The 27,739-nt window shown below is 39.9% G+C and overlaps 3 protein-coding genes across 4 annotated transcripts; 2 read left to right on the top strand and 1 right to left on the bottom strand.

The window, feature by feature from the left end:
* Window positions 1-398: 398 nt before the first annotated feature.
* On the top strand, window positions 399-5,077 carry LOC115783145 (glycophorin-C-like). Of its 2 annotated transcripts, none has more exons than XM_030733822.1 (6): window positions 399-620; window positions 978-1,021; window positions 1,944-2,009; window positions 2,178-2,237; window positions 4,568-4,615; window positions 4,712-5,077. In XM_030733822.1, the coding sequence occupies exons 2-6, from the start codon at window positions 1,015-1,017 to the stop codon at window positions 4,879-4,881; spliced, it is 351 nt and encodes a 116-aa protein (XP_030589682.1). In that variant the 5' UTR covers window positions 399-620; window positions 978-1,014; the 3' UTR covers window positions 4,882-5,077. The 2 variants fall into 2 exon arrangements, with proteins under 2 accessions (XP_030589682.1, XP_030589681.1); XM_030733821.1 differs by having other exon boundaries at window positions 4,709-5,077.
* Window positions 5,078-10,590: 5,513 nt separating this feature from the next.
* On the bottom strand, window positions 10,591-13,177 carry dazap2 (DAZ associated protein 2). Its single transcript, XM_030734036.1, has 4 exons — window positions 13,044-13,177; window positions 11,396-11,514; window positions 11,022-11,270; window positions 10,591-10,919 (listed from the first exon to the last, which is right to left on the bottom strand). The coding sequence occupies exons 1-4, from the start codon at window positions 13,054-13,056 to the stop codon at window positions 10,791-10,793; spliced, it is 510 nt and encodes a 169-aa protein (XP_030589896.1). The 5' UTR covers window positions 13,057-13,177; the 3' UTR covers window positions 10,591-10,790.
* A 2,139-nt stretch (window positions 13,178-15,316) lies between these two features.
* On the top strand, window positions 15,317-26,192 carry pou6f1 (POU class 6 homeobox 1). The gene is made up of 11 exons (XM_030732730.1): window positions 15,317-15,679; window positions 16,322-16,414; window positions 17,359-17,551; window positions 17,697-17,833; window positions 18,406-18,631; window positions 19,645-19,904; window positions 19,984-20,112; window positions 20,814-21,119; window positions 21,241-21,376; window positions 21,460-21,628; window positions 23,702-26,192. Exons 2-11 carry the CDS (start codon window positions 16,361-16,363, stop codon window positions 24,045-24,047), a joined length of 1,956 nt encoding a protein of 651 aa, XP_030588590.1. The 5' UTR covers window positions 15,317-15,679; window positions 16,322-16,360; the 3' UTR covers window positions 24,048-26,192.
* The last annotated feature ends 1,547 nt before the right edge of the window (window positions 26,193-27,739 follow it).

The raw sequence follows: 27,739 nt of genomic DNA, 5'->3' as shown, positions 1-27,739 counted from the left end.
TGTAAACCTGGAGAGCTGGTTTGTGTCCTGTTTCCCTCACTGTTTGCTTTTGTTTTCGCCTGCTCTTAAGGAAGGACTGTGGTTTGGGTTGAAATACTGTGAGCCAACGCTAAAGGGCACCTTGTGCCCACCTCTGAACAGCAGACTAAACCAAATGCCATGCAAGCTATGATACCACGCATAATACTACACTGTATATACGTTGTAACTAATGATGTATATACCTCATAGCATAACTAAGGATTAGAAACCATAGTAATTAGTCATCACCATCATTTTGCCCTTTATTAACGGTAGGTATAAACGGAGGAGTTCCCAGTGGGAGTGATACATCCTGCTGGAAGACGATCTTTGACGTGGAGGAAAGGGAGGGGAGGCGGAAACTGAGCGCGTGTGCTTCATGACTCACGAGTGCTGAGAGAAAACTAACCAGTTAACTGTAGTCCACAGACGTAGTTTCAGACGCCTTAACAGAGCCGCACGCTGTTTAGATTATCAGACTTAAAAGAGTTGTGGGCGTTAGTTTTCCCCACCATAAACGCTATCTCCGGGGGGGAAAAAACTAAGTTAATTTGTCCGTTTTTGTGACGCGCTCCTCCGCTTGCGTTGCGCCCAGTCAGGTAAGCTCACCCAACAGCTGCGATGAACAATGCCTGATTAACTCGTGTTTGACAAGTATAAAACTTCACCTGGAAGTATGTTTTTTCCCCCGGGCTTCAGGCGACTTTGTACCAAACATGTAAATTTCCAGATGAGGGTTCCTTTAAAAAAAAAAAAAAAAAAGTTAGACCGGTTGACTGTGATGAAAAAAGACAGCTGGGCAGCGAAACACGTCGGTAACAAAGCCGGAGAAAGAGGTGTTGACCGGTTAGAGAAAACATGTGTGACAGACTCAGCTGAACATGTTGGAAAAAAACTGTGAGCGGAAATACCCATGAACTCTGTGTCTGTTTTTACAGTTTGTGCGTTTCTTTCAGGTATATAACCGGTGAGAACTATAAACTGTAACCAAGCATGAATCGTAAGTCCTCCTTTGTTAACTATTCAGAGTTCTACTTCTTGTTTTCTTCCTGCTTTGTTCCTGCTGTGCTCTGACAGTTTGACTTATTGTTCTTTTACAGAAGTATAGTTTTACAAGTACATTTACTATTCTGACTACAGCATCGTCTGTTTGATCGATTAACTGATGACTTGAATAAGCTAATCAGCTATGTTCTTAATGAATTGCTTAAGTAAATAAATATGAGATTGTTCTGCTTTTCTTAGGCTTTGGTTTTGACTTGTTAAATGAAACCAATCAGCAAAGCAGGGAGTGAAAAAAATTGAAATATTTGTATATTAAAGCTGTATTTACTAGTTTCTTTGTAGTTTATATATATGCGTGTTTTATATTTTGTTACTGACTTCTCTAACAAGCACTATAAGCTCTCATTGATCCCAAAATGATATCTTCACTTGTCTTGTTTTGTCCAACCAGAAGTCCCCCAACCACAAAATATAAAATTTGCTGTAAGGCAGAGCTCAGAAAAGCGGAAAAATTGTCACATTTGAGAGCTGTGAACAAAATATGGGTTTGCTCGAAAGTTATTTAAATGTGTTTAATAATGTTCTGTCAGTCAACCAATTAGATATTATTACAGCTCTATATCATTTACATTGGTGTATTCTACTTTTTTGTAAATTGTAAGTGCAGAACAATTACTCGTAACGTGTCGTTCTTTTCTGTGCTCTGACTAAACCCGTTGCATCACAGGGTGTTCAGGAAAAATAGGAGTTGGACAAGTTTGTTTCAACCCCAGCCCTTAATAATCAGATTACTGTGTCTCAACACTGAATATGCCCTCCTCAGCCAGCAGCTGTGGTGTTACACAAGCCGCTCTCAGCAGACTGAGAGCTGAAGATAGAGCACTGTGGCATTTTTAACATGCTTTTTTATCTTCCAGATACAGATAGGGAGAATTTGACAACAGCCTTTACTAACACATATAAAAACAACACAGTGTCGATGAGTAAGTACATTGTGTCTTTTAGATCCATTATGATTGTATTTACTTTACTTTACTTAGATACAACCAAGGACAATTCTGTTATATGACCTTTTTTAGTTATAGTTCGTCTTGTTTTTAAATCAACTTAAATTGATTTTTGTGGGGTTTTTTTTGGTTTTTTTTTCCCAGCACCAGATGTGAGGCCCGTTACATCACTTCCCACACAAGCAGAATCCACTGTCATTCAGGGTAACTCGAACACTTTTCGTTTTTGTGTTTTCCTTTACTGGCAGTCTCCCCCTGGACTGAATTATATATGGCACAGTTTACTCACAATAGAAGAATAACCAGCTTATTCCTACCTGGTGACCATAAAACCTCAGCTGTTCTTGGATAGGTCAGCATATTCTTCAACTAAATACCTCAAAATTAGGACTCAAACTGCTCAGTCAATCATCATTTTGTAAGTGCCTTAGGTTCCTTATCTGTTAATTTGATACCTACAGCTTGAAATTATTGCATCATTTAATTCAGCCCTAATCTTTAAACAACGCATAAGAAAAGTTGCTAAATCCCACTCCTTTCAAACAAAAATACACTGTCTCAAAACCTGTGTGTGTGGGGGCATTTATGCTTTTATTTTCTCTAGGCTAGATTACCGCAGTTCTCTCCTCTCACTTCCAACAAATTCAGAATGCAGCACAGCAGCCTCTTGCTGGTTTTAGCATATAACATCACCCTCCATCCATCAATCCATCCATCCATCTTCTTCCACTTATCGGTCCTCCTTTGGCTCCCGGTACATTTTAGAATCATTTTTAAGATTTTACTGATGCCTTTTAAAGTATGTCTAGCTCTGGTCCCAAGCTACATAGAAGAAATTTTGACTCTGTACTAGCCAGTTTGCAGCCTTAGATCCTCTGATACAGCCCTACTGGCTGTTATAAAGTTGAGACTTAGAAGTCTCTTTCAAGTCTAAGATTTTATGTATTAGGACATAATTTAAAAAAAAAAAATTAAAATGAGGTAAATACAACCTCAGATGAACAACAACACATATATTACACTGTCATTATTTATTGAACATAAACTAAGACTAAAGTAAGAAGCAGTATATGGAAAAACAACCTTACTGCTTCCATAGGAATTAAGAAGGGTAAGTAGCAGCCAGGTGCTGCTGATCATCAGCAAATGTGAGCGTCTCTATAAAAACAAGTTTCGACAGTTTGCTGATCTGTAGCATTCAGGTGTGTGTTAACACAGGGAAGACATCAGCAAGGATCTCAGGGAATCAATTCTGGCTGCTCATCAGTCTGAGAAAGATTATAAGGTCAAGTCCATCATTCTTTGGTGAAAAAGATTATTCACAAGTGGAAAACATTCAAGGCAGCTGCCAGTCTTCCCAGCAAATTCACCCGAAGGTCGGACCATGCAGTGCTCAGAGAAACTGCCAAAAAAAAGCAAGCAAACAAAAAAACAAGAGATACACCTCAGACACTTTTTTAGAGAGAAAACCTCTTCTCTCTAAAAAGAACATGGCAGCATGGCTTAGGTTTGCAGAGTTGCATCTGAGCAAACCACAAGATCTCTGGAACAATGTCCTTTAGACAGATATGACAGAAGTGGAGATGCTTGGCCATAATGCACAGTGCCACATTTAGCAAAAACCAAACTCCTCATATCAGTGGGTGGTGGAGAGGTAATGATTTGGGCTGGTTTTGCAGCCACATGACCTGGGCACCTTGCAGTCATTAAGTTGACCATGAACTCCTCTGTATCCCAAAGTATTCTAGAGTCAAATGTGTGGCCTTCTGTCCAGCAGCTAAAGCTTTGCCAAAATTGGGTCATGGCACAGGACAATAAGCTCAAGCACAGAAAACAACAGAAAAAAAAACAAAACAGAAAAATCAAGGTGTTGCAACGGCCCCAAGTCCAGACCACAAACCAACAAAAATGCTGTCGTGGCACCTGTGCATAAACAAATGCCCACAAACCTCAATAAACTGAAGCAATGCTGGGCCAGAATTCTTCCACAATAAAGTCAGAGACTAATAAAGTCATACAGAAAACAATTACTTGAACTTGTTACTAATGAAGGTGATTCTTCATACTGCTGAATGCATTTTGGCTTATTTTTGTTAAATAAATAAATGACGTGGTGTAATATGTAATGTGGTGTTGTTAATCTCAGGTTATATTTAAATACTTTTAAGACCTGTAAGGACTAGATAATTTTTTATGTCCTGATATGTAAATTCTGAGAAATGATAGCAGGTTCTTTTTCATATGATTGTCACCTTATGTTTTGGCGGTGCTTTTGCTTGCTGCTTCCTTCGGATCACTTCTGAAAAGACATTTTTAAATATCTCTTTTTTTGTTTGTTTTTTTTAAGCATCTGTGTATCCTTTTTTTTTTTAAAAAAAAACAAAAAAACATTTTCTCAAGTAACTTTGTTCTTGTATTAGTGTTAATTTTTGCAGCCTCCCTTGTCTATTTCTTTTTGTATTTACCATTCTGTGATTGTGAAAGTACCTGGTAAACTCTGTTTTTAAAGGTTCTAAGTGTTTTCTTTCCCTCAGTGGTAACAACAGTTGCCCCCACAAGTTCAGACTCTGCAGTTATTGCAGGTAACTGTTTGCACTTTATCTTGAGATTTTTATTTATTTTATTTTTTTTGCTGCAGTTGGAAGTGTCTTCTGAACCTGCCTTTTCCCCCCCAGTAGTCGTCGTTCTCATTTTGCTGACGCTAGTGGTTTTGGGCTTCATGGTCTGCCGGTATCTCTACCACAACAGAGGGGACTACAGGACAACAGGGGAGCTGGCTCCAGGAGAGGACCCTGAAGAGGAGGACAGTAACAAGTCTGCACCCCAAAAGAAAGAGTACTTTATATGAACCTGGTGGAAGACTTACAGCAAGTTAGTTGAGCTAAAGAGAGAAAATCTGTGGAAGTGTGATAAGAAAGAAAAATGTTCCTTCCGTGTGAGTGTGTTTGAGGGAAGCCTGCTACTGGCTCCACAATGGGCAGAGGAGGGGGAGGAAAAAAAAAAAAAAAAACCTTGAAGATTTTTTTTTTTGTTGTTGTTGAAAATGCAAATGAAACCAAAGAAAAGAATACCACTGTGGGGGTGAATATTGATGGGTGTGAAGGAGGTGAAAGATGAAGTTGTGTACAGTTAAAGAGCAAAGCACAAAATAGTTACAAGATCAGTAAATGCAAAACAGTTAAATCAAAGTATCACCTTGAATGTAATAGTTACCCCACGTTTAATTAAAAAAAAAACAATTATGTACTGTACTCAAAAAATAACCATATTTAAGATGATTTCTGGTGCTGTTATGGGCTGTTACTTTAATATTCATTTACCTTTTTTTTTTTTTTTTAAACTTTTTCTATGCAATTCTTAAGCTGGCCAAGGCAATGGTCTTCTTTTAGTAAAACAGGACAACTCCACAATATTTTTTGTTCATAGTTGTGTTTTGCATTCCTGTCATGGTTGCTGGTTACATCCTTATTTAAGATAAATGTGGAAGTCAATAAAACTGTTTTTGGACTACTGTTATTTCAGTGTGAATGTTTTAATGTATTGCTGCCCCCAGTATGACATTGCAGACAGTGCGTTAGCACACTGCACATTACATTGAATTGGTACACTTGGCTACATCCAATATAATCCCATCAAACCATTGCATATTCACAGCAAGCAGAGAAATCTGCTCAAACAAATACGCTTTATTGTCAAGTGTATTCACTCCCCCATCCAAATCATTGAATTCAGGTGTTCCAGTCACTTCCATGGCCACAGGTGTATGAAACCAAGCACCTAGGCATGCAGACTGCTACTACAAACACTTGTGAAAGAATGGGTCACTCTCAGGAGCTCAGTGAATTTCAGCATAGTACCGTGATAGGATGCCAACCGTGTAGCAAGTCCAGTAATAAAATTTCCTCACTACTAAATATTCCACAGTCAACTATTAGTGGTATTATAACGAAGTGGAGTGGGAATGAATGCAACTCAGCCACAAAAATAAAGTCAGTGGATGCTGAGAGAATAAACAGAGGTCACCAACTTTCTGCAGAGTAAATCGCTACAGACCTCCAAACTTCACGCGGCCTTCAGATTAGCTCAGGAACATACTAAGCTTCATGGAATGGGTTTCCATGACTGAGCAGCTGCATCCAAGCCTTACATCACCAAGTGCAAAGCATTGGATGTGGTGGTGTAAAGCACACTGCCACTGGACTCTAGAGCAGTGGCGATGCGTTCTCTGGAGTGAACACGTCTCCTTGTCCACCTGGCATGCCCATGGATAAGTCTGGGTTTGATGGTTGCCAGAGAGCAATATTCATCTGAACTGAGCCAAGTGTAAAGTTTGGTGGTGGTGGTGGTGGGGTTATAGTGTGGGGTTTTTCAGGAGCTGAGCTCAGCCCCTTAGTTCCAGCGAGAGGAACGCTTAATGCTTCAGCATACCAAGACATTTTGGACAATTTCATGCTTCCAACTTTGTGGGAACAGTTTGGGGATGACCCCTTCCTGTTCCAACAAGACGGCACACTAGTGCACAAAGCAGGTCCACAAAGACATGGATGAGCAAGTTTGGTGTGGAAGAACTTGACTGGCCTGCACAGAGTCCTGACCTCAACCTGATAGAACACCTTTGGGATAAATTAGAGCAGCGACTGCGAGCCAGGCCTTCTCATCCAACATCAGCGTCTGACCTCAAATGGATTAAGAATGGGAGGTCACTCAAGTTCAAATGTGTGAAGGCAGATGAGCTAATACTTTTGGCAATATTGTGTATGTTGTGATATTGTCTGGCCTTGAAAGAAATTTTTAGATTTACAATAGCCAGAATCCCAGGTGTTGTCTAATCCTATGACAGTACAGAAGTAATGATTTGGCCTAATTTAGTACTGCATCATAAACGTGAAAGAACAAAGGCCTGAAAACAGTGGATTGCTCCATTTTGATTGTGAGTATCCCGGGATCTTATTTATTTGTGATGTAAAATGGAGCATGAAATGGACGGGTGGATCAGTGCAGCATCAGCAGTAATGCAGGCATTACACCAGACCATTGTGGTGAGGACAGCTGAGCCCATGGCCACTAGTTCTGGACAGTAAAAGAAAGAATGAGTTTCCTGTGTAGGGTGCCTCAGTTTAGTCTTGGGCATAAGGTGAGGAGCTCTGACATCCAGGGGAAAGTCGAAGTAGAGCAGCGAGGTGGTCCCACCATCTAATCAGGATGCTTGCTTTGGAGTATTTCCTGGTAGCTGGGGGTCTCCAGCTAGCAGGAGACCCCAGGATAGACCCAAAACTAGAGAGAATATTTTATTTATTTTTATGAAAGAAATTAAGGAGTATCTCACCTGGTCTGAGAATGCCTCAGGATCCCTCAAGAGGAACCTGAAAATGCTGCAGGGGTGAAGAACATCTGGGATACCCTGCTGCAACTACGAGAAAATGGACTGACGGGTGCACTGTGAAGAAGGCCAGACAGCGTCTCTACCTCCTCAGGCGGCTGAGAGACTTCAAGCTCCCACTCAAGGTGCTCAGGAACTTTTACACCTGCACCATCGAGAGCATCATGCGTGGGAGCATCACCACCTGGATGGGAAACTGCACCAAGCAGGACTTCATGGCTCTAAAAAGGGTGGTTCGTTCAGCTGAACGGACCATCAGAACCACCCTCCCCAACCTGCAGGACATTTACACCAAGCAGTGCAGGCTGAGGGCCATGAAGATCCTAAAACAGCCCAGCCACCCCGGACACTCTCTCTTCTCCCTGCTCCCATCAGGCCGGCGTTACCGCTGCCTGAGGGCTAAGACTGAAAGGTTGAAGAAGAGTTTTTACCCACAAGCCATCCGTCTGCTCAACTCTGAGCCCTAACTGGACCATTATTGCACAATGTAAATATTATAATATTCTATAATTCCATGTAAAAGTGTGTATAGTGTATAGTGTGAATTACGTATTTTTATTTTTATTCTTCTTATTTATATGTGTGTGTATATATGGTTGCAGGTACAAAATACATTTCACTGTGCATTGTACTGTGTATAACTGTGCATGTGACAAATAAACACTATCTATCTATAAAAGGACAACTTTGGCACGTTTCAAATTTCCAAAATAACCTTTATTCTAAACTTACATTTTAAATTTTAAGTTTAGTATAAAAAAGTTAAGTGCACCTAAGTTCTTTTTCCAAAGTATTCCATCTTTGACATGTCTCAGCAAACTGTAGTGACACTCATCTCCTTTAGTAATCTTAAAAGATAGAATGTGTACCAAAGTCCATCACATCACTTTAGTACATACATCTATTTTACAAAATATTGTAAAGAGAATCCCTGAACTATAAATGTCCATAATCCTTCAACAAAGAGTGATCCTTTTGCTGGCTGTGGTTGGCATAGCATCTACTGGTCAGCTGTAAGTTACAGTACTTCATATTGCTGGGACAAAGCCACCATTATGCTGCTTTACAAACAATCAGAGCATAGATGAAAAAAAAAAAAGAAAACATTTGTACAGTTTTTAAGTTTTGATAGCTGCGGCCTCTTTTCCAATGAAGCTGTATGAAATGACAGCATGAGTGGGGAAAATAAATGGACATGGGAGTCTTTTTAAAAACACTCGAGGGAGATGCCAGTCGCATCTGGTGCAGCAGCTTTGCGTATGAGCTGCAGAGGAGAAGTTCATTAGATGAATGATGCAGGTTTCCAGACAGATGGCTCTACTGACTTAAACAATCAAATCCCAAAATGTTGGTTGACAAGAAAAGAGCTTTTGTTTTCAGGCGGCCACAGCTGTTAAAACTTGATGATTCGTCGGATACCCAGTGACACGTTGAAGCTTGACACAAATATTAGCTGATGGTATCCATACAGACAACCTGAACTAGAACTAGAAGTCTTCTTTCAGTTTGCCAGATTATGTAATATCTAATAATTCTAAAGAAAATTGATTAACACCATAAAAAAAAAAAAAAAACATCCTGGAAATTAATCGTTATGCTGACAGTCATTTAGCCTCTTTGCAAAAGGTTTGCATACACTTGCAGGCAACTGAATGATGTGACATGTCAAAAGTTTTTAAATGTTTTAGACTGGATGAATTTTAAAATCTAAAAATGCTCAAAAACATCACAGCTTTCTTTAAGAAGAAGAAGAAGAAAAAAAAAAAAACGCATTAAAACAGAATTAAAAAAAAAAAAAAAAAGAGCCCCTTGTCTGCAACTCCTCAGTTTTGCTTAGCAGTGCATTTCAGATAAAAAGTTATTTAATCTAATTTGTACATAGCAAAGGTGCAAAAGTATGCAGCGACTCAAAGATGCACTTTACCCACATTGACTAAAAATTGCAGTCACGTCAGACTGAAGGTTTAACGACCAACAGCGTCACAAGTTCTTGTTCAAGGATATGTTTGCTTTTAAATTGTGACATTTAAAATAAATCACAACCAAACATAAGTGCATTGTAGACCAGATCTTTGGTACAACCAGCTCATTGGTTATACTACCAAATTTATTAGCCTAACTACTTGTGCAAGTCACTTAAATGTGGAAAAGTAAAGAAAACACCGAAATCTAAGTCTCATCAACCTTGCTGAAAATGTTATCTAGAAACTAATGCTATCAGAAAAGGTGACAGGTTACTGTGGTGAATAAATACTTGATGATCCTAAGATATACTTGCGTGAAAAGGAAGCAATGGAAGGTAGTTTTTGAAATCTGTACAATAAAACATTTAGTGTATATACTCTGGGTATCCGACTGTGAAACAGAAACAAGAGACGAAAAGAAAAAAAAAAAAAAAAGAAAAAAGCTAAAATGTTACACCAACCACCCCTTCCCATCCATCTTACTATTTGGATTTACTTTAATTTTTCTTTCCTTTAAGTTTACTGAAGTTAATTTGCTTAAATTTAGGGCTATCCCCAGTGCTCTTTGGCACTTGACTATGTTCATCTACAAGTTGCCCAACAAGGTACAGTAAACCACTTTAGATATTGCAGTAAATCTTTTGATTTTTTTTTTTTTAATTTCTTTTTGCTTTAATTTACATGTGATTTAAATAGAACAATCTCTCAGAAAGTTCACTGTGCAACAAATTTTCCGTGGTATTTTGGATACTGTGCAAAAGACAAGACATTTCTAGCTAAAAGCATCCAGGATGCTGATTTTTTTTTTTTTAATAGTTGAGATGTAATTTCACATAATCATACTGGTATTTACATGGAACTACTACACACCTATTAATTGAACTACACTAAAAGTTTCAAAAAAAGACAAGTGGAGTTTTTTTGTTTTTTGTTTTTTTTTTTTTACTGCAACTTTGTAACTGCGTTTCACTTTCACCATAAAGCGGGCTAAACTATATAATGCGGGTCTGATATTTCAACATTTCATTTAAGTAGTTTTACAGGAGTACAAGAACATCTCAGTGTAATTTGTGACCATCCGATCAAAGAAGAGAAGATCTTGCTGACAAATACAGACGCCTGAAAGAGGTCCTATCTGAAATGACCAAAGAGGTTAGACCCAATGAAGAACGATGGAATGGATTACAAATTTTAACTTGTCCTCTTCAGGCAATGGTGTTTATCATTTGATCTCTAGGTCAGAAGTGGAGTACTGTACCTTTCACAAGGGCTCTAAAATATTACATTCCGTTAGGTGATATCAGTATTGTGGCATGGCCAAGCAGCCTGAAGAGGGAGGCATATGGGATGGGGGAAGAACTGGGGCATCATCTGGGATGGGGACATGGTTTAGGCATGAAGAAGGAGCTGCTGTTACCAGATGGTATAACCTCCACTGGATCCACCCAGGAAGAAGTTATTCTTGCGCTGTGTCATTACAACATTGGCACCTTGCATGGCAGCCAGCTGAGCGGCATTGGGGGGGTGTCCAGGCGGTGGGGGCTAATAAAGGAGAGAAACAAGCACAAATATAGTTAAAGAGTTCCTTAACTTTAAAATGCATCTCAATTAAGGTGGTTTTGCCTTCTCAGGATGGATACCCACTGGGATGGAAACACTGCTGCCGGCTGTGAAGCGAGCACCAGCATCAAAGCCGCTCTCCACCATCACTGTTGAACCAGGTGGGTAAACGGCTCCCATTGGATAATAAGCCATGGGGACATTCTGACCCACTGGCCCAACTGGCATAGGTGGCTGCATGGGCATATACACCTGAGCACCAGGATAGGGAGAGGACATCTGAGGCACCTGTCCAGGCACCTGAGGTGGAAGCACATATCTGGGCTGGTATATCTGGAGACACAGAAAATGGGAGAAGAGATTATTATTATTATTAATTAATTAATTAATTTATGTATTTTTTTACAACCTTAAGTATTAACTCTTCCCATCACTGGACTTAAATATGCAATGGTTACCTCAGAATATGCAGGTGGTGTGTCTGTGTAAGGAGGTGCCTGAGGTGACATTTGCATAGCAGGAGGGTATACAGGTGCAGTGCTCTGCTGAGGGTACACAGCCTGCTGTGGATATGAACCTGGAAAACAACATTTTACATTAAAGGAAATACTTAGCCCTAATTATGCTTCCTTACTGGACCATGTATGCATGTGTTTTGAGAATAAAGAACAAAATTTCAAGGGCCAATCGTTACTCCGAGGCCAAGACAAAAATGTCATCCTTAGCAGTAATAATACAGTTTCTGCAGTAATGAAAAAATGTTGTCATTTGTAAATATGGACAATAGAGGAATTGAACATATTCAGTGTTGCTTATGGGACCAAGGCCCATTGTACAATCCACCTGGAGATGGATTATATGAATCAATACTTTGTGTACAATTTAAATATTCCTTAAAAGTTTCATTCCAACTTAAGATACTGTTTCTTAAGGAGCAGAATATGACAACTGACAATACACCAGAAAAAAAAAATAAATAGAAAGCTCAAGTTCAGGATTTCTTTCCTGACTCAAATCAGGTGATGACACCTGATTAAAGTTAAACGGGTCTGCAGGCAAAACGTCTGTGTTAACTTACATAACAGATCTATGCATGTACCTGTTTTGACCATTTTATATAAAAAAAAATTATGTAACCTTGAGTAAATTTAACACCAATTAAAAAAAGAAAAAATGATTATATTTAGGGGGACTAATCAATTAGTCAATCAATACAGAATTAATCAATTCTGATAAGTAAAAATGGCACAAGTTCTCCGGTTTTAGTTGATCAAATGTGACTAATTTCCAGTTTCTTTGTGTTCTTATCAGCATCACAATAAAAATAATGGGTCAACTAAAATATAATTGGAATGTGTAGATTGTGAAACTCTGGGCCAATAGAGAAAAATATGTATAACATAAAAATCTGGCTGTCATTTTTTAAAAATTATTTTGCTTTTATCGTTATTTGTTAAAACAAATAAATTTTCATTAAAAAGACCCCTTTTTAATGTCTTTCACCTTTTAATCAGACGAGGATGCCATTTTATTTCACCAATACTGATATATGACCGATATGTCAGTTCATATAATTGTAATTTAAATAATCATACAGCTAAAGCGTTAAAGTGTACAGATGCAGCGAAACTGGGCACAAAAGAAATTAGTATGTTAAACTAAAATAGAGAAATGATACGTGTACGTATAATTGTTAACAAAAACTGACAAATGCTATTTAAATGAGTCATACAGATTAGATTTGTATGCTGGCTGTTACAAAAGAGGAGGAAAGAGTCACGTCAGCTGTGCCTTTAAAATGTGCCTGTCTTCAGAGATGTTAGCTGACTGAAAACATGTGACCTGCCCACTAATGGTATACGAATATATAGTGACACTAAATAAGGCTTCCACCGATAACAGCTTCAGTACTGAAAATTTAGACGTCTCGGTTGAGGGTGTGAGCCACACTGTTACCCAGAAAGCGTTGGGTTATTGTTATGTACGTGGCTAAACGTGAAGTCCGCTTCGAATAGCCATAACGGCAGCTCTTCGTCTCTAGTTAATCACGTCAGCGTCGTATAGCGAACAGCTGACTAATTACCTAAACGAGGTCTAGAGAAATACCTTTGTTGTTCATTGTCGTGTTTTGATCCAGAGGCTGAAGAATATCGGATTAAACGGAGCTCTGCGTATCTTCTCACGGCCTTAGTGCAGGTCACGGCTTCACACAATCATCCACTTCCTTGTTTTTCAGCTTCTTGTTGTTGTGGAAGTGGTGACGTCACCCGTTCTCTATCTATCTGCGGTTGCACGCACAGTTTTACGTGCACGCCCGCGCCCCCTATTGGTAGCAATGTAGCAGAGGTTAACTGTGAGCTTTAAGGCAGGGGGGTGCCAAATCCAGTTTTACTAAGGGCCACACTGATAAAGCTGGGATCACGTCAAGGGCCATACATATGTAGTTTATTCACATATTTAATTAATCATTTGCCTACCATCCTCCTCTGTCACAGCAACAATCTGCATGTCCTCCTTCACTACATCCACGAATCTCCTTTGTAGTCTTCCTCTTTTCCTCCTGCCTGGCAGCTCCACACTGAGCATCCTTTGCCCAATGTATCCACTATCTTTTCTCTGTACATGTCCAAATCGTCTCAACCTTGCCTTTTTAACATTGTCTCCAAACCGCTCAATTTGAGCTGTCCCTCTGATACACTCATTTCTGACTCTGCCCATCCTGGTGACTCTCAATAAAAATCTGAGCACATTCAGCTATGCCACCTCCTGTCTTTTTTGTCCATGCCATATAGCAGCACAGGTCTCATTACTATATTTTAAGCCTTTCCTTTCACTCTTGTTGCTTTCCTTCTGTCACAAATCACCCCTGACGCTCATCACCACCCTGCCTCCACTCTCCTCTTCACCTCTCTCTCTTGTGCACTGTCTGTTGACTGTCTGATGGTTGAGCTCAGGTATTTAAACTCATCTACCTTCACAACACCCTGTTCACCCTGCTCCCTACTCTCACTACAGATCACAATGTTGTCTGCAAACATCATAGTCCACAGTGACTCCTGCCTGAGCTGATCATTGTTGTAATCCCACCCAAACCTTGAACCTGTGTGTCACTCCCGCTGCAATGAGAAAACATAAAATTATCCTGGATAATGTTGCTGCATGTCCCATACAGTAATTTTCACATACAATTTGGTCCATTTGAAGGCCTCAAAAAATCAGCAGAATTTCAGCAAGTTGCCTGATCATTATACCATCTTTGGTATAATACCACACATCCTAGCCTTCTAATAAGAAAATATATGCACATAGATATCTACAAATCACAAAGTAACTTTGAGGTTTGAGGCTAAATTTATTGCTGGGCAGAATTTACAGAGGGCTCCAGACCTTGAGTTTAACACATGTGCTTCAGGGCCAGTAAAGCAATCAGTATTATTACAGTATCATCCCTTTATTATTCTGATATTGTGAATCTAATTTCTGGTAATACTGAGCTTTTAGTTTTAGTGTTTTTCAAGTGATGAGTCTTCAGTTTTGTAATATTATTACTCTTTGGTTTTTGTCTTGACTTTGTCAATCCTGACTCCACCAGTATTAATACTAGTTTCTTGTCCTTGTGCTTATCAGTTATTTCCTGTTTTACTTTGATCGTTAGCTGTCTTGATCTTGATTGTCTCCCCCTGTGGCTTGTTTTCCCCAGGTGTCTCCTCTCTGCCCAAATTACCCGTCTATGTATATGTGTGTTGGTGTATATATACATAAACAGTTAATTTCCATTAACTGAATAATTGTTTAGCCAGTAAAACACCTGATGATCACTAGCTTTGATTTAGCAAGAAGATAAGAAATATCTTATGGCATTTGCATTTCTTGGTGAATTACTTAAGTAGTTGTCAGTTATCAAATGGTTAGTTTTTGTGTCAGTTAACTAATTTATTCATCAACTATATGATGCACCATGATTTCTGAACTACACAACCATTCTTTATGTATTAGTCACAAATAACACTGCCTACAGTGTACCCACAAAAGTAATGCATCCTCTTTTCATTAAAAAAAAGTGATATCATGAGAATTTTCAGTCAGAAATGTATTAATCCAGTCAGAAATACATAGAGCAAGCACAAAAACAAAGCAAGTGTGACTCTTTTCCCAGTCATTATAAGAAAAAAATCCATAAGTGTTCATAATTATGGCGTATGTATTCAAACATATAATATTGCCTCATAAAAATGTAAAACAGTACGAATGTCATAATATTACAGGCAAACCACAGTGTTGGGAAACTGAAACGTATCGGCACAACGCTTCACTACAGCCTCTCAGTGCGCGGCTTTGCGTGCGCTACTTCCCCTTTAAGAGAACCATGGCTCCTCTCAAGTCCAGGCAGACATTTTTCAATGCAAGATTTTTTCTTGCATAAATTATGTTCATGACGTAGTGCAAAAGGCCAATTTTGTGGCAATTTTATCCGACTTTACAGCTCAAATAGGATTCTGTGAGACACCTCAAGGATTTTTGATTATCTGAACTGTTGCAGAAAGGGCATCGTCATTAAATATTAAGAGAGAGGAGATCCTAACATTGCAACCCTCCTTATCAATGCAAATACCTCTTTTGTGTGCAGTCACAGCGCCTGTCTGGGAGCTGAGATGAATTTTTAATTATGTGTGACTGAAACAAACTGTGACAAGGACCTTTTTAAGAGCGGGGGATTACAGAAAATAAGCTGCATATACGCGGTAAGTTGAATATAAAAACCGGACTGTATTCTGGCTTGCTCTTCGCGCATAGCAGCGAAATGGCGAGAGGAAATGAGTTTTGGTTAATATGCAATGTTCGTAATTAGCATAATTTATATATTTATGATAAAGAGAGGGAAATACATAATATTCGGTCTCTTGGCACGGGTCGAGATGATTTCCGTTGCCCGTGCTCGGTGCTTGCAGCTAGTCCTCAAAAGTGGCCGACGCCGCGAGACTTTTATTGGCCAGGATGGGGGTGGGGAGCCCATCAACACCCGCTGAAGTTTTTGACAGATCCTCATATCTAGCGGGGCATTGCAGCAGGAAACGCGCCGTCTCGAGTCTTTTTCGTGACCTGTGTTGGATGTGTAACCACATAACGTCCACGACCGGCGTGTTTGATCACGTTTTCTGCAGCTAAAGTGCAAAACAGTATGGCCTGTTTACAGGCCCTTCCAAATAGTCTGGTCGTGCAATGACCAAAAATAGCTATGAATTTAAAATAAAACTGTCTTCTGCATATGGGTCTGTCCAAGCAGCGTTTGTCATTAAAGTGCAGACACTGTGGGCTTACGTGGGGAAACTTAATGCATATTTGAATTTCTCAATCGGTTGTAGATTTTTTTTTTTTTAAATCAGTTTCTGTTTACCCAGAATGCCAGGAAGACAGGGGCTGCCATGAACTCCCAGGATCTGCCTGCCAAAGATGCCCCACTTACTGTCAACGAGCAGGTAACACTCACCTGTTTGTTAGGGACCCCCACCCCCAACACACACGCACCCTTCCAGCTACACTTACAGTGAGCCTAACAAAACATAACTTTGCCTTTGAGTTCTTTGCTGCTGTTTGCGCCTGTCACCCTCCATGTGCCAGAGTGCCACTTCATAATGGAATGATTAACTGTCACACAGCAGTCCACTGAGAGCCCGACACACTTTTGTGTTTTATAGACTAATAATACCTATGCTTGTGTCGGAAACAGCCTTTGAATTGCCGTGCTTAATAATTAATTGTGGTTTTTCTCTCTCTAGTAACATTGTGTGTAGACATTGTCGGCAAACAAAAGCAATGCTCTTCACGGGAGCACAAAGGCGAGCTCGAAGAAAGCATTGCTTGAGCTGCTTGTTGGCTGATGCTCTTATCATTGTTTTTGTGTACTCATGCTCTTTTCATTTGTGTCTCTTTTTTTGTTTGTTTGTTTCATTTTGGTTCATTGTGTCCTAACATGTGCTCGGCTTCTCTGTTCTCCTTAGCCATTCACTGTCTGACTGCAGAAGTCTTTTTTCAGCCATTTAAATCCTGCACTTTGAAATTCCCTGCCAAAGACAACCAGGTATGCATCCTCCTCTCTCTTCCTGCATTGTCTCTATGCACCTTGTCCTCCAGCCCAGGTTGTCTTGCTGCTCCTCCGCTAGGTCTGTCATTATTGCATACCACGAATCATCAGCTAAGTCAAAATCTGGTTCCTTACTTGCTCTTCGAGAGGGAACTGACAAGGTGGAGAAATACTGACCGCACTGGGGCTAGATCAAATGAGAATTATTTTGTTTTGCTTCATAAAATAATTGCACCTATTTAATTTAGTGGAGTTGCATTTTTAATATAAACGTAAACAAAAGCGGAAGCTCCTTTGGCATTTGAATCCCCTCAGCTTTAATTCCTGATCACTGTGCAGGTCATTGTGATGTCTGGCCATGAGACTATTCGCGTGCTAGAAGTAGAAGTCGATGCATCTTTGCCATCATCAGCAGCTGATGGGAAGAGTGAATGCAAAGCTGATGAGGGAGTGGCTGAAGCTAATGAGCAACCTGATGCCAGCAGCAGCCAGGACAGTCCCACAGTGCCCCAGAGCACAGGGGGTGGTGTAGGTAAATCATTATCATCCTAGATAATACTGAATAGCACAGACCTCATTTCTCATACATACAGAGTTGGAGTGAATTGTTTATAACATCTGTGTGATTAAAAATCTTAAACTGTCAGTAAGATCCAACCCTGGCTGTGCTCCTGCAGTGCTGGGTGAGCAGCAGGTGGTGTCTGTGGAGCCTCCAGCTCCTGCTATCCAAACGCTGACCCCTGCTGTCCCCATCAGTGTGTCTCTGCCCCAGCACCAGGCCGCCATGCCCATCACTGTGCAAGGCTGTCCACAGGTATGATTTTTTTTTTTTTTTTCTTTGAGACGCACACTCACTACCCTTTTCATATTCATATTTAATCATCAGAGAAACAAAATAATTTTGCTGTCTGATTATACAGGTAGGTAGAAAGAGCTTAGAGTGGGTGGCAAAATTATTTGCATTTTTCTCTTTTTACATATGATTTCTTGTACGAAACTCGCGTATCAGAAAGACATGTCACTATTATCACATAAAAACATTGTAGGTGATTTACTGAAATATAAACTGATGCAATTGTGCACTGAAAATGTAAAAAAAAAAATGAGCAAAGTTTATTCCAAACAGCTGAATACATATCCCGAGGCTGTTAGCACAACATTTTCAGCAATTTCAGCAGTAAAAAGTAAAACCCCTAACATGGTTTAAAAAAAAAAAAAGCTTAATATTGGACTTTTTGAGTTCACCCACAGTAACAAATGTATTACTATTTAGTTTCACTGTGTAAAAATACAACTGTAAAAATATTAAGGAGACAAAATACCCCCTTGAAAGCACAATATACCTTGCAGGCACAATTGTTAATGGAATTAATTTTTTTTCACTAGGTGCTGACCCAGGAAGGTCTGGCGACTCTAATGACGGGTATGATGGCCCAGACCGGGTCACTGGGTCAACCGCTACTCATCCCTCTCAGTATGCCGGGCTCCATCGGTGGCCAGGGAGGTTTGGCTGTTCTCACCCTTCCTACCACCAATGTAACGACTCTCCCTGGTCTCGCAGCGGCTAACCCAGCTGGAAATCTCCTCAAACTGCCCTTTGCCGGCTTTCAAGGTAAAACAGAATGTGTGAATGTCTGGTATCATCCCATATCTTCAAAATGTATACATTTATGTTGACAAGATTACAGTTAAAGCATAGCTTTTTTTTAAAACCAGATATCAAAAGTGCAGATCTGATCGCGAGACTGCTGGAAACTGCATGCTCATTGGTTAATTCCTTTCAGTGATAGACTAAAACACACTCCGCTTTATCCTCCTTTTTGACTCTAATTGGGAATGGTATTTATAAACTGATAAACATGTCATGTCTGGTAAGACTTGAAACTGGTGATCGAGACCATAAATCTATCAGTAAAGTGTTTACTGAGACTCCTATACAGCCAGATGTCTATTTGCAAGCACAACCTCGTGCCCATTAGAAAGATTGCAGATTTAATGGCACTTCAACGTTGGCTTCACTTTTCAAGTATGAGCTGCTTGCGTAGCTGTAAACGTACCAACACTATAAAGACAAAAAGTACTGGGCCACCTACACATTACTCTTACAGGAGGATGAAGCTCCAAGCGTGAAGTTTTTGTGCTGATGTTAATGCCAGAGGAAGTTTGGAGCTCTGCAGTTAATAAATCACTATGCACCTCAGCACTCAGCGACTTCACTCTATCACTTGACCTGGTCTGCAGCTTTGTAGATGAGTTTCTGTGGCTCCTAATCACTTCCACTTTGCAATAATGCCCCTTACAGATGAATATGGAATATCTAGGAGGGCAGAAATTTCAGAAACTGGCTTGTTGTAATGGTGTTATCCTGTTACAGTACCATGCAATGCTTGGATTCAGTGAGCTCTTTAAAATGACTCATTCTTTCACAAGTGTATGGTTAAGTGCTTGATTTTTTTTTTTTTTTTTTTTTTAAATATGCCTGTGGCAACTGTCCTGAACACACCTGAATTCAAAGATTAAGAGGTGCAGCCCAGTACTTTTGTCCATATTTCCTTCCACAGGTAAGGAAATATGAAGTATAACCTAATTCCAGAACAGTAACATGTTGCATTCTATCTTCCCCAGCTGCAACAGTCCTCAACTCGGTCCAGCCTCAGCTGCAAGCCAATGCACAGGCAGTGTTCCAGTCTCAGTCAGCTCCCATTCAGCAAGTGCAAGCGGCCATGCAGCAGGTGACACCTCAGGCATCGCAGGTAGCCAATGCACAGATTACTGTTGCTCAGGTGGCAACAGCCCAGGCGACCCCCGCCACTACCACCGTTTCTCCGTCCAACATATCTGTGGCAGCACTTCAGACTGCAGGACTCTCCATCAACCCCGCTATTGTAAGAAATCTCCTCCTCTGTTTGTGCTACTGTTCATTTTTCATATGCTCTAGGACCACATTATGATTTTCTTGCTCAGATCAATGCCGCTTCCTTGGGAGCGCAGCCGCAGTTCCTCAGTTCCCTTACGTCCACTCCCATCATCAACAGTGCCATGTCCAGCATGGCTGGAATCACCAGTCAGATCATCACAAATGCCCAGGGACAGGTGGGTGCCGTAAAAGACTGCTGCTGTAATAGTATAATGCCACTGAGTTTAGATTTGAGTTATGACCTGTCTTGTTCTCATCCTCTTCTCTGTCTCTCTTCTCTTAACATGATTGTTTCAGCTAACTGGAAAATGCCTTTAATATAATGAAGGAATGTCCTGGCAACAGCCCCAATGCCCTTGCAGTAGGAGCTAGACAAAAAAGAGACTGGAGCACATATCAGACATCATTAAAAAAGAGAAATGATTTAAATAAGAGGTTGGCAGACAGTGTGATTCACGTACTTAATGTGGTTCACAGTTTTGTGAAACTTTTATTATAATGATGTCTAGTGATTTATAATCACTCCAAAGATAATTGTGTCTTTTATTATTGTTTTCATGAATTTCTGTTGTGGAAAACAGTCTCCAGCTTCTAGTTTATATTAGTTTGCGATACTATTTCAATGCAGTAGAGCATACGACAATTTCAGTTAAAACTGATTGTCCTCCAGATAATTTCATTACTCACTCCTACCATTATTGCAGCTTACTGGACTTGCGTAGTGTTTAATATAGAAAGATACAAGTTTACTCTGACATAACACCACCCTGTCAGGATGGTGAATGTTGTGAAAGTGGATTTAAGTGAAAATCCACACAGAAGTGTATATTTAATTATTTGTGTGGATTAATTTTCCCCTTTTTGACAATATTTTCAGGTCATAGGGACCCTCCCATTGTTGGTGAACCCAGCCTCTCTGGCTGGAGGTGCTGCAACTCCCACGCTCCCGCTGCAGGGGCTGCAGGGGCTCCAGGGGCTCCAGGGGCTGCAGGGGCTCCAGGGGCTCCAGGGGCTCCAGGGGCTGCAGGGGCTCCAGGTCCAGACTGTGGCACCACAGCTGCTTCTTAACACACAGGGACAAATCATTGCCACTGTAGGGAATGGCCCTGCTGCAGTTGCAACTTCTGCAGCCGTTCTGCCTAAAGCTGCTGCTCCTCCAACACTTACCAAACCTAGCACACAGGTAGGCAAATTAAAATCAGTCTGATCTTTGGAGGTCAAAAAGAATTAAATGATTCTTTCATTTGATTTTTCTTTGTAAAATGGGACCATAACAGGTTGAATCTATTTTTTAACCCTCCCAGACTTCAGCAACAACTGTCACTCAGTCACCAGTTGTCATTGCCCCACAGCCAGCTGTACTGAAGACTGCCACCACGCTCTCCTCCGCAGTTCCCATCACCTGTGGAGACACAGCAAAAGTGGGCCAGCTTGTCAGCAGTATGTACACCTGCTTCTCCTTGCCAGCCACAGATCTGTTTTAAGTAGGTAGATATTTTTAACCAGATTCTTCTGGATTGTAGAACCTCAGCAGGCAGTCAGCACAGAGGAGGGCATTAATCTGGAGGAAATTCGAGAGTTTGCCAAGAATTTCAAGATCCGTCGGCTGTCCTTGGGGCTTACTCAGACGCAAGTAGGGCAGGCTCTCACTGCAACTGAGGGTCCAGCCTACAGCCAGTCTGCCATTTGCAGGTATGTTACCCTCCTGTTATTGTTGTTTTTCATGTGGACACCTTTTTTTTCCCTCCTTCTACTTTTTTTTTTGTAATTGTTTTATGAACTGTAATTCACCTCCAGCCAACACTTTATACATTTCTCAGTTCTTGACCATTGTCCGAGAAATGTTTTGCTTTTTGGTTTTGTTTGTTAAGCCACTTAATGCTGACTTATGAATCATTCAAGCATAAAAAGCCACCTAACTCAAGGGATGAACCAGTGTTGTGTACACAACAAACAACTTAGCAAAGAACCAATTTTAAATTGTATTGTTAGCTTCTTTGTTACTGGCAGCATGTTGCAAAAACACACAATTTGTTCCCATTTCTTTAGTTTCATCTATCAAAAATGCTCAAGATAACACAGTTTGACAGTCATAAAATAGTATTTTTGCACCAACAAAGCGCTATTAGCCAAACACTTGGCATATCTCAGTATAGTGTGGAGCGTGTCCTTAAAAAAAACTGACGAAACTGAACAAATGGAGAACAAAAGTGCCAGACCTAAAAAAATATCCACAGCAGATGAACAGTATCTGAAAGTCACGTCCTTAAGAAATATGAGAAAATCCAGCAAAGACCTGACGCAGGACCTGAGAGATGCATCTGGTCCTTCAGGTGATCCATCTACTGTTCACTGAAGCCTCATCAGAAATGGTCTCAGTGGAAGGTCGGCTGCCAGGAAGCCATTCTTTTTTTTTTTTTTTTTTTTTTTTCTTCAATTTTTATTTAAATTATTTTCCAAACAAGTGTGCATCCAAAACATTTACATTTTTTTTTTCTCAACTTTTTTTCAGCACCAACCATGAAGAGTTGTGCACACAATTCGTACATGTCTTGTACAAAACTACTGCTATCCTCTATATTACACGTCCTATCCAAACACTTCCAAAACAAAAATAGGTTTTCTTGTCCATTCTCTCCTCCAGATCTTCTCACTGAATATTACTTGCAACTGAGCTATTTACATTCTGTAGCACTATAAGGGTTTCCCCAAACCCAAACTATTATTCAACAAAACCGGATCTCACTGGTGATATAAAATCCAGCCAATTTTTCCAATAATTCCTAAATTTGCCATATTCTAATCTAATGTAAAAAGTCAGCCTTTCCATCATATAAATATTATGCAATTTTTGGTGCAAGTCGTTGTCAGTGTGTCAGAAGAGGTCAGGAGAGAGGTACAACAGTGAGTGGAAGTGAAGGTGAAGATTACTTAAAGAAATCAAGTTTGCCTAAGAAAGCTCAGACTGTGCAGAAGAATGAAGGTGTTCATACTGTACTGACTTTTAAGCTCATTAGAATTGTAGAAACTCTGTTTTTGCCTTTATATACTGTATTCCCATGTATGTTTGCACAGTAAATTATGCATTATTTACTTTTTTTAAACAGTAAAGTACTGTAAAAATACTAATTTGTTTCATTTATTAAATGGCACTGTTGAATCAATGACAGGGATCATTCCAATAAGTAGGAAAGGAAACCCCTCCTAATGACAAACCCTGGACTCACCTTATGAGCCCTAAACAAAATAGAGCCATCATTACTGGTAACTGAATGATGTCTCTGCCATTTTCTGCTTTGACACGGGTCTGTTTGTGCATAAATTGAACTTATGCACAGTTCATTGAGCATGCAGCCGGATTTACTCTGAAGCTGCGTTACGTGCCATGTGTCCCCATTAATGATGCACTGATCGCAGTTAATTTGTGGATTAGATAAAAATTAACATTCTCAATAATAGCAGATGGGTTGCAGGGGGTTGATATAATACATCATTAATGATGATGGCTCCATTTATTTTCATTTGAAACCAGCCAGCTTCTTTGAAATGTTACTGTATCACATCATCAGGCTTACATATATATATCCCACTGAGAAATAATGGCAATGCGTGTTCAGGTCTCTAAATTGGACACGGTAATTAGTTTGGGTGTGTGCAATTTGGTGGTGTATGTGTGCACGCGAATTCAGATGATGTCAAAGTCAATCCTTGCATTGCTATTCCCTATGAAAAAGTTCAGAGGGAAAACTTTCTTTGCTGTTGCAGGTTTGAAAAGCTGGACATCACCCCTAAGAGTGCTCAGAAGTTGAAACCGGTGTTGGAAAAATGGCTGGCCGAAGCCGAGCACTGGAACCAGAAAGGCCAGCAGAATCTGATGGAGTTCGTTGGTGGTGAACCTTCCAAAAAACGAAAGAGGCGTACGAGTTTCACACCACAGGCAATAGAAGTCCTCAACTCCTACTTTGAGAAGAATGCTCTGCCAACAGGCCAGGAGATTACAGAGATTGCAAGAGAGCTAAACTATGACCGAGAGGTTGTGCGAGTATGGTTCTGCAACCGGCGACAGACATTGAAAAACACAAGCAAGATCAACGTCTTCCAGGTTCAGTAGTGATTTCATTATGGGAGATTTTTCTCACTGATCTTTCATCCTTTTGGGAATTTGAACATGTAATTCAGCAGCACAGAAGTGGATTGTGTCATAAATACGACTTCATGAAGGTTGAAAGAATTTGAACTTTTTTGAGAAAATGAAGGAAATCACGCAGATCTTATGAAAGAGTGCTAAAATTGTAATATAATTGTGTTCTACTTGTTTACACTACTTTTGTGTGGTGCATACTAAGTGAAACTGCATGGTCCTCTTACCATATACAGTGATATTAACATGATATATTTAAAACGGTTCGTGAACTTTTATACGTGGTTTTATAGGCTATCCCTCTGACTTACGTTAAGTGGTTATGCATTAAGTCACATTGAGTTTAGTTACATGTATGTCACTCTGTGACATTGGCTTGATATTTGAATACGAATATGCTTTGACCAGAATGGATAATGTGAAATTTCCAGCTGCTCATTTCACTTATATTCAGAAACTATTTGTCCTGCAAGGGCAGCTCTGCAAATCTTAATATCATTTTTGACTGACTGACACAGGACTTTGCAGATTGTAGCTCTGCAGTTTAGTGGTTTACACATTTGCCTAACAAGAGAAAGCTCCTCAGTCTAATCCCAGAAGAACACACATATTCCCTTGGAGTTGCATCTGGAAGGGAATCTGACAAAAACTGCCAAATCAAACATGTGGAGCTGCCTGCTGTGGTGACCCCTTGTGAATAAAGGAGCAGCTGAAAGTAGCTGCTTCTTCTTCTTCTTCTACAGGACTCTGTAGACCGTAATAACCTTAATTTCATCAGGATTATTAAGTTTAAAAAGCCCTAAAAATCACTGACTCCTGATCGTGTTTTGGGACAATCATCGCGTTGATATGTTTAGTTAAAAGGGGAACTGAAAATCTGTGCTCATTTCCTCTTCATTGGCTTTGATACCTTTTTTAGCAGCTGTGTGAAATGTGTCACACTGCTGGTTGCCCATGGAATCACTTTAATGGGTATCAAGTTTTCAGACTAACATTGTTGTTTGGCCTGCCATCTGTGGTGCCACAAGTGTAAACTTATTTTTTTCATGATGCTTGGTTTGTTTGTGACTGACTGACTGTGCAAATGCTCATAATTTCTGTATGTGAATTCACCATCGTCTGTATTGTTTTTACACTTTTTTTTTAACTTTTTTTTTCATTTGCTTTTAGGTGCTCATAATACTCTGTTTTGCTGTCTCTTTACTCATTGCTTTGATTGTTACCTTAATAGCCTGGCAATGCTTCAGCTGCATTTTTCATCTCAAGTTTAAGTATGTTTGTAAAATGGGAACTTAATTGGTCTATTATGAAGTCAATTTAAATTGGTGTCATGCCGCTTGAAACATTAGCACCATTTTTAGACACTCCTAATAAACCTAATATCAATCAAATTGATTAACTAAATTAAAAAAAAAAAAGAGTGTAATTAACTGCTCAATGAAGGAAAGCCGGTTTGCGGTTTGGTGTGTTATGATTTTCAGCCTGAATGCTTAGAGGACACTTTGCACATGCAGTATAAAGCTACTTTCTGGGGGGCTGACAGTTTTCCTCGTCGTTTCAAGGATTCTTGGCACTTTAGTGACACTGAAAGGGTTACGAATGGTTAATTTACAGTCAAGGTGTCAGTTGTGATTTTGAAAGAATTACATCTTTGCTTTTTAATGTTCTTGAACTGTAGGAAGCTTTGCAAAAATGTAGCAGTACTGGCAACAGCGACAAGGAACATCTATTATTAAGATTCACTTCCTTCTTATGCAGATGAAATGTCAAATACTGCAAAGTATAAAAGCTATTATGAGTTTGTGAAATGAATGATACAGTTTATGTTCCAACTAATATTTGCCTTTGAATGATAGTACAAAGGCCTATATTGCAGTGGACGTGTACCTAACCATAAAATAATATTTTTACTTGTGTTTACCTTCATGTTCAAAAAGGGAAGGGAATATATTGTTTAATATAATAAGTTATCCAATAGAAAAAAAAGAAGATATAAATTAGATTAATAAGATGTAAGGTATATTCATTTGACCCAGCAAAGCACATGAAACTTCATGTTAAAGGGAAGCAAAATTGAATGCTGTTTTTTTTTTTTTGTCATTTTCTGTCAAATTAAATAAACCCATCTTTATTACTCACTGACTGTTCTCTCTTGATTTACACTGCTCCAGAAATTAAGGAAACCATTGAATGCCTACACAATCTGACCATATGAGGCCAGGCATTGTCCTACACCAGGAGGTACCCAGAGCCCGCTGTACCAGCAAAATGTCTGGCAGTGGGTTTGACCCATCTAACATTGGGTCCAGGGATTTCATCCTGGCACCTAACGGCATTCAGGGCTCATCCATAAAGACAACAGGGCACCACTGGTGGATCTGCCAGTTCTGGTGTTCTTGAGCAAAAGCCAATCAAGCTGCGTGGTGCTGGTCTGTGAGAACAGGTCCCACTGAAGGATGCTGGGCCCTCATGCCAGACTCATGGAGTCTGTTTCTGACCAAACTGTCAAAAACATTCACAATAGTAGCCGGCCGGTGGTCACTTTGCAATCCTCTGTCAGTGCTCCTCTTGTTCTTCATCACACAAAGGAGCAGAGACCGATCGTACTGTTGGGTTGATGTCCTTCTACAGTCTGGAGCTCTCCTCATGTAATGACTTATTTCCAGGTATTTTCTCCACATTCTTGAGACTGTGATGGGAGACAGCAAACTTTTTTTGTGAAGGGATGGATGGACGTGTCATCATAGAGAAACTGGACTACCTGTGCAACCTGAATTGTCTATAGGAACAAGATGGTACTCTAGCACTCCAAGAACACTGGCAAAAAAGCAAGACTAGACAAAAAATTAGTGAGAAGGGATAAGGAGAGAGCAATGGTCTGTGGCTACCACCTGCTAAACCATTCCCTTTTTGGGAGTTGTCTTATTGTTGCCTCTCCAGTGCACATGTTGTCACTTTCATTTGGAACAAAGCAGGTGAAATAGATTAATAATGGTTTATATTTCCTAGCTGGACAGATAGAGATGCCTGAAATTTAACTGACTTTTGTTACACTGTGACGGTCAATTTAATTAAATTTTATTTATGTAGTGCCAAATCACAACAACAGTCACCTCAAGGTGCTCTGTATTAAAAGGTAAAGACCTTGCAATAATACAGAGAAAGTGTTCCCTTCATTTTTTTGAGCAGTGCATTTTCAATCTGGGTATTGACTGTAGTTGAAAGTGACCAGTAAAGCACATTTATAAAGAAAACAGATGTACGCATTTTCCAGTTTTTCGTTAGATCCACATGACACGGACAAACAATAGGAGATGGAGATGAATGGATTGTTTTATCAGTGCATTATTTTTCTTCTCTGGTTTCTCTGCATGTCAGATTGTTTTTTTTTTTGCATTTTTGGCCACAGTGGCTTTTGTGGGCAGTGAGAGAGAGACAGGAAATGGGGGAAGACACAGGCAAATTGGCGACAGGCCGGGACTCGAACCCACGCTGCCCGCAACGTGGCATATATATGTGGTCGCCGGCTTCACCACTAAGCCACCCGGGTGCCCCCTGTTTCTATATCCATTTTCATGTTTCAATATTATATAGGTGCTATAATATGAGCAAGATTTAAGAAATTGAGAATATATATTACAATAAAAACACAATATTCTGTG

Source organism: Archocentrus centrarchus, chromosome 7, assembly GCF_007364275.1.
Source record: "Archocentrus centrarchus isolate MPI-CPG fArcCen1 chromosome 7, fArcCen1, whole genome shotgun sequence".
In the NCBI taxonomy this organism is placed as follows: Eukaryota; Metazoa; Chordata; class Actinopteri; order Cichliformes; family Cichlidae; genus Archocentrus; species Archocentrus centrarchus.
This window is presented reverse-complemented; position numbering and strand designations above follow the sequence as displayed.